Source organism: Salmo trutta, chromosome 14 (assembly GCF_901001165.1).
Source record: "Salmo trutta chromosome 14, fSalTru1.1, whole genome shotgun sequence".
NCBI classification, from domain to species: domain Eukaryota; kingdom Metazoa; phylum Chordata; class Actinopteri; order Salmoniformes; family Salmonidae; genus Salmo; species Salmo trutta.
In genome coordinates, this window is record NC_042970.1 from 74,169,104 (window position 1) to 74,180,756 (window position 11,653).

Sequence of the window (11,653 nt, forward strand, 5' to 3'; positions counted from 1 at the left end):
ATGGATAAAACATTTAAAAAATCCTCAGCAATTTACACAAAATACCCCATAATGACAAAGCGAAAACAGGTTTTTAGACATTTTTAAAAATGCATTAAAACAAAAACTTAAGTATTCAGACCCTTTGATATGAGACTCGAAATTGAGCTCAGGTGCATCCTGTTTCCATTGATCATTCTTGAGATGTTTCTACAACTTGATTGGAGTCCACTTGTGCTAAATTCAATTGATTGGAAAGGCGCACACCTGTCTATATAATGTCCCACAGCCGACAGTGCATGTCAGAGCAAAAAACAAGCCATGAGGTCGAAGGAATTATCCGTAGAGCTCCGAGACAGGATTGTGTCAAGGCACAGATCTGGGGAAGGGTACCAAAACATTTCTGGAGTCTTGAAGGTTCCCAAGAACACAGTGGCCTCCTTCATTCTTAAATGGAAGAAGTTTGAAACCACCAAGACTCTTCCTAGTGCTGGCCGCCTGGCCAAACTGAGCAATCAGGGTAGAAGGGCCTTGGTCAGGGAGGTGACCAAGAACCTGATGGTCACTCTGTCAGAGCTCCAGAGTTCCTCTGTGGAGATGGGAGAACCATCCAGAAGGACAACCATCTCTACAGCACTCCACCAATCAGGCCTTTATGGTAGAGTGGCCAGACAAAAGCCACTCCTCAGTAAAACGGTACATGACAGCCCATTTGGAGTTTCCTAAAAGGCACCTAAAGACTCCCAGACCATGACAAACAAGATTATCTGGTCTGATGAAACCAAGATTAAACTCTTTGGCCTGAATGCCAAGCGTCACGTCTGGAGGAAACCTGGCACCATCCCTGTGGGGCAGCATCATGCTGTGGGGATGTTTTTCAGTGGCAGGGATTGGGAGACTAGTCAGGATCGAGGCAAAGATGAACCGAGCAAAGTACAGAGAGATCCTTGATGAAAACCTGCTCCAGTGCGCTCAGGACCTCAGACTGGGGCGAAGGTTCACCTTCCAACAGAACAGCGATCCTAAGCACACAGCCAAGACAATGCTTTGGTACAAGTCTCTGAATGTCCTTGAGTGGCCCAGCCAGAGCCCAGACTTGAACCCGATTGAACATCTATGGAGAGACCTGAAAATAGCTGTGCAGCAATGCTCCCCATCCAACCTGACAAAGCTTGAGAGGATCTGCAGAGAAGAATAGGAGAAACTCCCCAAATACAGGTGTGCCAAGCTTGTCGACTGTCGTCGACATTGACATGATATCATTAGCATAACTTACTACAATATACATGTAGATGGTCATCTATACAGTGATCTATCTTGACATGAACATATTGCCACTGACATGACTGACTTATACAATATACATCTAGTTATCTATACTGACACACACCACGTGTCTGCCTGATCTCCTTCTGTGTTTCCTGTGAACAGCTACTAGTGGATAAACCTGAGAGAGGCATTCAGGGCAGCCAAATTACATGCTGTCACTGTGAACCACCAGCCATGCAGTGATGTTGTACACACATACACACACACACACACACACACACACACACACAAACACACACGTGGGTGGTTCGACGGGTCAATCTGGAGCCTGACAGGAGTCTTCGTTGCTCCTAGTGATTACTTACCCACACACACAAACAAGCAAGCAAAGACACAGAGATGCCTGTGTTATACTGGCTTATGGAAGTGGCCTAGGGAGAGGATTAGAGTTGAGAATACACACTCACACACACACACACACACACACACACATTACACTGTCTGTCTGGGTTTGAGTCCATGACCTCTGCCCCCTCCTTGTCCCCTGGCACTGACTACCCCTTGCTTCTCTGGCTTCACCCACCCCCTCTACACCCTTTGGCAGTGACAAGTGAAAGTGGAGCCAGCCTGGGGAATTACCAGCCACTTTACTGAGGCTGGGGTCTAGCCAACAGAAGCTGCCCCTGCCCTATATGTGTGTATGTATGTGTGTGTGTGACGGCCCCTTGGTTGTCCTTCCCTCTGGGCAAAAAGCTGTTAGCCTACATTAGTCTTACCATTATTAATGCAATTAGTCATTAGTCCTCCCATTAGTCCTATCATTAGTCCTACCATTAGTCTTACCATTAGTCCTATCATTAGTCCTCCCATTAGTCCTCCCATTAGTCCTACCATTAGTCCTACCATTAGTCTTACCATTAGTCCGATCATTAGTCCTACCATTAGTCCTACCATTAGTCCTACCATTAGTCTTACCATTAGTCCGATCATTAGTCCTACCACTAGTCTTATGTTTGATGTATTAGAATAATTGATTATGCTTATGTTATATTAATAGAAGGGGAGGGGTTATAAGACCCCTCCCTCCTTACATTTATAGGGTCCTAGACTACAGATGAACAATATATATATTCATTATATAGTTTTAGAATTGTTCCACAGTTGTTCTCTCTCTCTCTCTCTCTCTCTCTCTCTCTCTCTCTCTCTCTCTCTCTCTCTCATAATGTGTGACTGAGACAGAACTCTGCAGGGGAGTGTGGGAGATAAGAGACTACTCAGACATTCCACAATAAATCAACTTTGGGGAGGGGACATTTATTGCCTAGCTTTTAGATAAACACTGAAACTCTATGTTTGTATAACTATGGATGCAGGGTTTTGGTCTCAGAAGTAAAAAGGTAATGATGCAGTCAGTGACATCACTAAGGCGGGACTTCGGTTTAATAAAACAACTTGAGGCCTTTTGTTTGATGCAGAACTTACTCAGCAACATTCGTGCTATGTTCCTGTTTGTCAACGTCTGTCTGCAATTGCATTAATAAAGGTTTTTGAATTATTTAATTAAAGATATTGTCATAATGCTAATTTCACCAATGAGTAACTGATTGATAAGGAAACGAGGAAACGAACCCTAACAGTCCTATCATTAGTCCTACCATTAGTCCTAACATTAGTCCTACCATTAGTCCTACCATTAGTCCTAATATTAGTGTACTAGTGCCTAGTAATGGGCTTTAAGAGTAGAGGAAGACCATATCCTCACATCTCCCACTAGCATTTAGCCTGTGTGTGGATATTGATGTCTTGAATGGGAACGGGTTTCCACTCAACACACACACACACACACACACACACACACGCGCGAATAGACACATCCACGCACGCGCACACACACTCCATTGAGAATTGAGCTAATGATCATATGTGCTGGTTTGACTTGCAAATGCATGTCTGTCTACGTCCTGTTTGTGAGAGAGAGAGAGAGAGAGAGAGAGAGCGAGAGAGAGAGAGAGAGCTTGTGTGTGGAGGAGTGTGTGTGTGTGTGTGTGTGTGTGTGTGTGTGTGTGTGTGTGTGTGTGTGTGTGTGTGTGTGTGTGTGTGTGTGTGTGTATGTGTATATACTGTTTGTCTGAATGCATACATTCTGTGTGTATGGCTGTCCGAAAGAGATTCTGATTATTATGATAATTGTTTTTTTTACAAGAAAAGGCCATAAGGTCCTCATGGAATAACAGGAACATTCATAAGCTGTTCCTAGAATTCAGCATCTCTGCTCAAACTTCTAAGATAATGTCTTCTAGAACATTGTAACACTTTATGGTGTTTAATCAGGTTTTTAGTACTATGGCCCACATCAACCTTGGTGGAATTATCTCTGATGGTCACAAGAGACAGAAGGGTCCCATAGAGCAGGGTTCTGCCCCCCCCCCAAAAAAAATGTGCAAGCAGGGAGGGGGCCCAGGACCTAGGAGGGGGAGGGGGAGATTAACTAGACACGATTTGCTTCCTGTAGTAAGTGAATATAATCCCCTTAGGAAAAAGTAGTTACTGCCTTCTGTCATGCAGCATGAGCTAATGCATCAAATTGTAACTTGATATTCCATTAGTCTCCCGCATTAGGCATAGGGGCTAAGGCTAGCCAATTTAGAACATAGTTTATTTTCATTTGTTTGTAAAATATTATGTACCTTTAAATATATCATTTTACTAGTTTAAAGCTTAGTTGCTACATCCCCTTTTGGAACGATAAATGAATAATACCCATTGATTATTGAAGAATATAATTTGCCTCATGAGCTTAGTTCAACTGTTGTGGGCCTACCCCATCAGTACCCAAAATATACGCTTGTTTAACTCCAATGTTTGTAAACAATATAAATGTAAACACTGTATAGCCTCACTGTATAGCCTCACTTATAGCCTCACTTATAGCCTCACTGTATAGCCTCACTGTATAGCCTTTGTAAACAATATAAATGTAAACACTGTATAGCCTCAAAACATGGTTAAAACTATATTGTTGACATCACGGATGTCTTTGCATCGATAGATCTAACGTTCTGAATTTGATAGTAGTTACATTTCTCCAGGCCCATCCCTAAACGTTTTACAAAAACAAAAGCAGGGAGTCGCTTTGTTTTTGTTTCTTTTAAGGACTCTCGCTTTAATGTCATTTTTTTCCGTGATCCAATTTTTTACTGAAAATATTTGAAACAAGAAAGTTCTCACCTGGAGCCTCCGACGTCGAATTATTCCAGAGTCATCCATGGCACTGGCGGGAACATGCGAGTCGCGTGCTTTGGAGTAGTATCACCTGGTCTCGTGGCCCCGATGTGGTCACCTGGTGTCTCCAGGTAACCGGACAGGGCATGGAGTTCCCGCGTGGCACTGGCCAAGAACACTCCCGTCTCTCTCCTCTTCACTGGTGCGACAAAGCCTCTAGTCTGCTCAACTCACAAACCAAAAACCCATTCCGCCCGACTAACATCTGGTCCTGTACCCTAAACTACTGTTCTAGCAAGTGCTAATGAAGCAAGTTCCTGAAGGTACCAGCATGACCTAATGTCCTTAATACATTGGACTATAGAGAGGAGCCTGAAGTAGGCTAGTCAAATTTTTAATTGTAGCCTCCTTTTTAAAATGTAGGCTAACACACACATTAAATTAAAATATATAGACAGAAATAGCGTATCAATTATGGAAAGTACTTTAGGTTAAAAGTATTGCACCTTCAGTAGTGGATTTAAATATGCAGGTTTTCATATGATTATAATTCTTCAGTTATTTGATTGAATGTCTGTTGTTTATTTCCATGTTTGTGTTTATTCCTATGGTGATGTTTTCATTGCACTGTGGTTGTCCATTCACTTCGGGATTTCTGTCCTGTGTTGAATTAATCTGGTGTCCAAAAGCCCCCTTTATAACGCATTTGTTGTTATAATAGCCTAATGTAGACTACTGTATACTACTAGCATATGCAATGGAGAAACACGCCATATATGCTACAATCATAGCTACAGTAAAATGTATGCAGATTGAACCTCAGCGCGCAGATCAAGCGACACGTGTACGCATCTTCGAATCCTCCCAACACGCAAACCCCATCCGGTACACTCGTTTGACATCTGTTCGATGTTCTATGGATTCCCATAAGGAGCAAAACACGCAACCTTATACATTCATTTCTGATCCATGCTGAATACTACCCCAGCGTTTACTGCTATAAACAAAAGCGCTTTGCTCGCTTTTTCGTTTATAATCCTTGTGTTATCCCACAGATTAGGGCTATTAGCTACATACCGTTTCCTCATCTCATCCGCGCGCAGGTGCTGCCATATTATTTTCTGAACGTGTCACTCTCATCCCTTATAGTTTTAATATCCACTGTATAATGATGTTTACCCTGAAGACGAGGTGGTTTGTAATATATATCGTGATATATCTCTCGCCATTCCATTCCCTACCTCCCACCTCCTTCTAAACACAACGGAATCACTTTTGGTTTGTTAACCCCTCAGCGACCAGATTTCCCCTCCCTCCCTTGAATCTCCTCGCCATACTCCATAGTGGAGAGAAATGTAGGTCCTATAGCCAGCCATATGTAATGTAGGTATGTATCACTTTAAGGGACAGGCATTGTTGTATTAAACCTTAATATAAAAGAAAGAAGTCCGAGCCATCTGCAGCTATATAAATCATGATGTGAAATGTTAAATAGTTAACAGTCAAGTTAATTGAACATAATGTCCTACGAAAAATAAAGCAAACCTTCAGTTGCTTAAAATATGAATTATGAACCATAGATAAGACTTCCCTTTCATCCCATGACACTGCAGTATTACATATTACTGCCTCACAGAGTTTAGGTCTACCTTCAGAACATTCACTGTCTGTCACCTTAGGAGGAACATTACACAACCAAACTCCCACCATTTGTTAAGGTTAAAGGGTTATGAGGATTGTTAGATATTAACAAGGCTATATCTATCTCCAAGTGGGCAGCTTTGACCTGTTTTTAGCCCTGATTTGGTAATTGGATACGTAAACAAGTCATATACAGTACAGTTTAATTAGATCTTTAGAAAGAGGAGAGGCTCTGTGATACAATATGTTTTTTTATTAGATTTTTCAAGCTAAACTTGTTGCCTGTTTAACCTCTGGTGGCAGAGCATGCCAAGAGTGTGCAAAACTGTCAAGGCAAAGGGTGGCTATTTGAATAATCTCAAATATAAAATATATTTTGATTTGTTAAACACTGTTTTTGTTACTACATGATTCCATATGTGTTATTTCATAGTTTTGATGTCTTTACTATTATTCTACAATGTAGAAAATAGTAAAAATGAAGAAAAACTTGAACGAGGAGGTGTTCTAAAATGTTGACCTGTAGTGTAACTGAGCGACGCATTAAATCTGTTAATGGTTTGGGTACCGTGAAGAAACCCTTAGTGGCGTGTCTGGTGGGGTATTCGGAAAGTATTCAGACCCCTTAACTTTATCCACATTTTGTTACGTTACAGCCTGATTCTAAAATGTATAAAAAAAATGTAGAAATTACCTCATCAATCTCCACACACTACCCCGTAAAGACAAAGCAAAAACTGGTTTTTAGAAATGTTTGTAAATTTATTAAAAATAAAAAACGGAAATATCAAATTTACATAAGTATTCAGACCCTTTACTCAGTACTTTGTTGAAGCACCTTTGGCAGCAATTACAGCCTTGAGTCTTCTTCAGTATGACGCTACAAGCTTGGCACACCTGTATTTGGGGAGTTTCTCCCATTCTTCTCTGCAGGTTAGATGGGGAGCTTCGCTGCACAGCTATTTTCAGGTCTCTCCAGAGATGTTCGATCGAGGTAAAGTGCAGGCTCTGGCTGGGTCACTCAAGGACATTCAGAGAATTGTCTCGAAGCCACACCTGCATTGTGTTGGCTGTGTGCTTAGGGTCGTTGTCCTGTTGGAAGGTGAACCTTGCCTCAGTCTGAGGTCCTGAGCCCACTGGAGCAGGTTTTCATCAAGGACCTCTCTGTGCTTTGCTCCGTTCATCTTTCCCGCAATCCTGACTAGTCTCCTAGTCCTTGCCACTGAAAAACATCCCCACAGCATGATGCTGCCACCACCATGCTTCACCGTAGGGATGGTGCCAGGTTTCCTCCAAACGTGACGCTTGGCATTCAGGCCAAAGAGTTCAATCTTGGTTTCATCAGACCAGATAATCTTGTTTCTCATGGTCTGATAGTCTTTAGGTGCCTTTTGGAAAACTCAAAGGGGGCTGTCATGTGCCTGTTACTGAGGAGTGGCTTCTGTCTGGCCAATCTACCATACTGGCCTGATTGGTGGGGTGCTGCATAGATGGTTGTCCTTCTGGAAGGTTCTCCCATCTCCACAGAGGAACTCTGGAGCCCTGTCACCATTGGGTTCTTGGTCACCTCCCTGACCAATGCCCTTTTCCCCGGATTGCTCAGTTCTAAGAAGAGTCTTGGTGGTTCCAAACTTCATCCATCTAAGAATGATGGAGGCCACTGTATTTTTGGGGACCTTCAATGCTGCAGAAATGTTTTGGTACCATTCACCAGATCTGTGCCTCAACACAATCCTGTCTCGGAGCTCTACCGGACAATTCCTTCGAACTCATGGCTTGGTTTTTGCTCTGACATGCTCTGTCAACTATGGGACCTTATACAGACAGGTGTGTGCCTTTCCAAATCATGTCCAATCAAATGAACTTACCACAGGTGGACTCCAATCAAGTTGTAGAAACATCTCAAGGATGGTCAATGGAAACAGGATGCACCTGAGCTCAATTTCAAGTCTCATATGAAAGGGTCTGAATACTTGTGTAAATAAGTTATTTCTGTTTTTTATTTGTAATACATTTGTTAATATTTCAAAAAAACTGTTTTTGCTTTATCATTATGGGGTATTGTGTGTAGTTTGATTAGACATATAAAAAGAAAAAGAAATTTCAGAATAAGGCTGTAACTTAACAAAATGTGGAAAGGTCAAGGGGTCTGAACACTTTCAGAATGCACTGTGTCTGTTTGAAATGTATGCAAATAGATGATACAAGTGGTTAGGCATTTTCAACATACAAGTGTTTCTTAAAAAGACTAGAGAATACATGTTCAATTACTCCTCAACCCTCAGCCATGAAAGACTATCATGCATGTTGTTGATGTTCGTTCTGTGTGTGCAGTTAAGGGCAAGGTGTGCTGCTCTGTTTTGAGCCAATTGCAGCTTTGATAGGTCTTTCTTTGCTGCACCTGACCATATTACCGGACAGTAATCAAGATGGGACACTGTCAGACCCTGAACAACTAGTACAGTTGATCTTTGTGTTAAAAACGCAGAACATCTTTTTTTAACAGACATGCCTCTCCCATCTTCACAACAACTTTGTCAATATGTGGACACACACATTCTTATAGGCTTTGATTAAAGACGTGGTAAATAGGGGTGGCAATGCAGTCTGCTACCATTCCTTATTCATTTCCCATCTAGGCTGTTTATACCTGGTGTTAATACAGTCTGCTACCATTCCTTAATCATTTCCCATCTAGGCTGTTTATACCTGGTGTTAATACAGTCTGCTACCATTCCTTAATCATTTCCCATCTAGGCTGTCTATACCTGGTGTTAATGCAGTCTGCTACCATTCCTTAATCATTTCCCATCTAGGCTGTCTATACCTGGTGTTAATACAGTCTGCTACCATTCCTTAATCATTTCCCATCTAGGCTGTCTATACCTGGTGTTAATGCAGTCTGCTACCATTCCTTAATCATTTCCCATCTAGGCTGTCTATACCTGGCGTTAATACTGTCTGCTACCATTCCTTAATCATTTCCCATCTAGGCTGTCTATACCTGGTGTTAATACAGTCTGCTACCATTCCTTAATCATTTCCCATCTAGGCTGTCTATACCTGGTGTTAATACAGTCTGCTACCATTCCTTAATCATTTCCCATCTAAGCTGTCTATACCTGGTGTTAATATAGTCTGCTACCATTCCTTAATCATTTCCCATCTAGGCTGTCTATACCTGGTGTTAATATAGTCTGCTACCATTCCTTAATCATTTCCCATCTAGGCTGTCTATACCTGATGTTAATACAGTCTGCTACCATTCCTTAATCATTTCCCATCTAAGCTGTCTATACCTGGTGTTAATATAGTCTGCTACCATTCCTTAATCATTTCCCATCTAGGCTGTCTATACCTGGCGTTAATACAGTCTGCTACCATTCCTTAATCATTTCCCATCTAAGCTGTCTATACCTGGTGTTAATATAGTCTGCTACCATTCCTTAATCATTTCCCATCTAGGCTGTCTATACCTGGTGGCTTATCATTATCGATGGATAACAATTGGTTTTTCCACCTCTTCCACACAAACTTGACCAAATTCAAAACAGCAATCATTTTCTTTCATTATTAGATCTTCAATACACAAATATGATGGTTCAATGTTCAATGTTGTCGTTTCACTTCTTGAAATTATTGGCTATATCAAAAGGTTTTGTTATAAATGACCCATCAACCTAGTGATTTGAGTGATCATTGACTTGGTGTTCTAGTTCTCTCTGTCACCAAGGTTACTGGATGAGGACAAGGGCATGTTGCTGAGGGAAAGACAAGTCCAAAGTTCATCATGCCCACATAATGTGATACAGTATAAGTATATATTTAGTGTCCGTATGACATTTCATTGTTAAACCTTGCCACAATATAAGAGATGCTTACATCAGACGCACTTGCAAAGCATACACACACAAGCGCTCTCTCAATCTCAAACCATGCCAATGAAAAATGAAACGGTTTAAGAATGTCAAACTGTTGTTGCCTTAACAAAAGCTTCATCCTCCAGTAAAAAAATGTGTAAAATACACACAATTCTCAGCCAATTTAAGAGGGCAGCTGGTTCCGATCCAGGTTTATAGGGCTGAAGACAGAGGGACTTAGTGGCTTTTAGCATCATTGCCTTAATGGTCTGTCTCTGTCTGTCTGTCTGTCTGTCTGTCTGTCTGTCTGTCTGTCTGTCTGTCTGTCTGTCTGTCTGTCTGTCTGTCTGTCTGTCTGTCTGTCTGTGTGTACAACATCACTGCATGGCTGGTGGTTCACAGTGACAGCATGTAATTTGGCTGCCCTGAATGCCTCTCTCAGGTTTATCCACTAGTAGCTGTTCACAGGAAACACAGAAGGAGATCAGGCAGACACGTGGTGTGTGTCAGTATAGATAACTGCGCGTGTGTGTGTGTGTGTGTGTGTGTGTGTGTGTGTGTGTGTGTGTGTGTGTGTGTGTGTGTGTGTCTGGTTTAGAGACTGTCACTGGGATTTATCTGCTCTTGATAGATTGGTCTGGGTCTTCTGTCTGTGAACAACCGACTTTCAAAGACACACAGACACAGACACACACACATATTCTGGAACTGAAATGAACCTGGGCTGCTATTGTCATAAAACCATGACAATGAAAAAAAGTTTAATATTTTAACAATATCGAACTGTTGTTGTCTTAACAAAAGCTTTCTGCATAGACAGTCTGCTAGTAAAAAAAAACGAAATGGGATCCTAGACTACTACCAAGTTGCCTGTTTGTCTAATTCATCCCGAATACGTAGCAACACTTTTCCTCTTCAATAATGAATAGGAGACATGTTTATTTGACATTTTCATGTTCATTAGGAACTATTGGGATGGAAGGAAACCCAGGGTACCCGAATGGCCCAATGGAATAAAGCCTTAGTGAAAGTCCCCATACACCGCATTCCAACTAGGTCACAGTGCACACCGTGCCATAGTGCTCAAAGGGGTGATGTCATCCCCTAAATGATGCATGTGGGGGTTGGGGTAACAAAAAACTTGACAAGGCAAAGCCCTTGGAATATTTAGAATGTGTTTTTTATCCTTTCTCCCTCTCCTCATTCAGTGTCTACAACAAGGGCCATGTCACCTCACATCACTTCAGAAGACAGCTGACATTCTTCCCTTTAGTTTGTATTGGGAACCCTTCTTGGTTCCAGGTAGAACCTGTCGTGGTTCCAGGTAGAACTCTTTTGGGTTCCATGTAGAACCCTCTGTGTAATGCATTCTACATGGAACTCAAAAGGGTTCTACCTGGAACCAAAATTAGTTCTTCAAAGGGTTCTCCTATGGGGACAGCTGAAGGACCCTTTTAAGTTCTAGATAGCACCTTTTTTTCCTAATAGTTTAGCAACAACAAGTAACATGATGCAGAGCGTATTCAGTGAACACAAGTACAACAACAACGTTGTCAGGTGGGCTAATCAGAGCTAGTGGAGTGTGTCAGTGAGTTAGAGCAGCAACTAGCTTTTTGTTACAGTGATGTTCTGTACATTGTGTTCATTGTGTGTTCTTTTCATTGCGCTCTGATTCTAGTGTT

The 11,653-nt window shown here is 41.7% G+C and overlaps 1 protein-coding gene across 1 annotated transcript in view; it reads right to left on the reverse strand.

The window, feature by feature from the left end:
* Positions 1-5,786, reverse strand: part of LOC115147375 (microtubule-associated serine/threonine-protein kinase 1) — a 95,636-nt gene extending 89,850 nt beyond the window's left edge. The window contains exon 1 of the mRNA XM_029689594.1: positions 4,477-5,786. Within this exon, the coding sequence (XP_029545454.1) occupies positions 4,477-4,515 (39 nt within the window). The 5' untranslated portion in view covers positions 4,516-5,786. The remainder of the gene's footprint in view (positions 1-4,476) is intronic.
* Between the last annotated feature and the right edge of the window lie 5,867 nt (positions 5,787-11,653).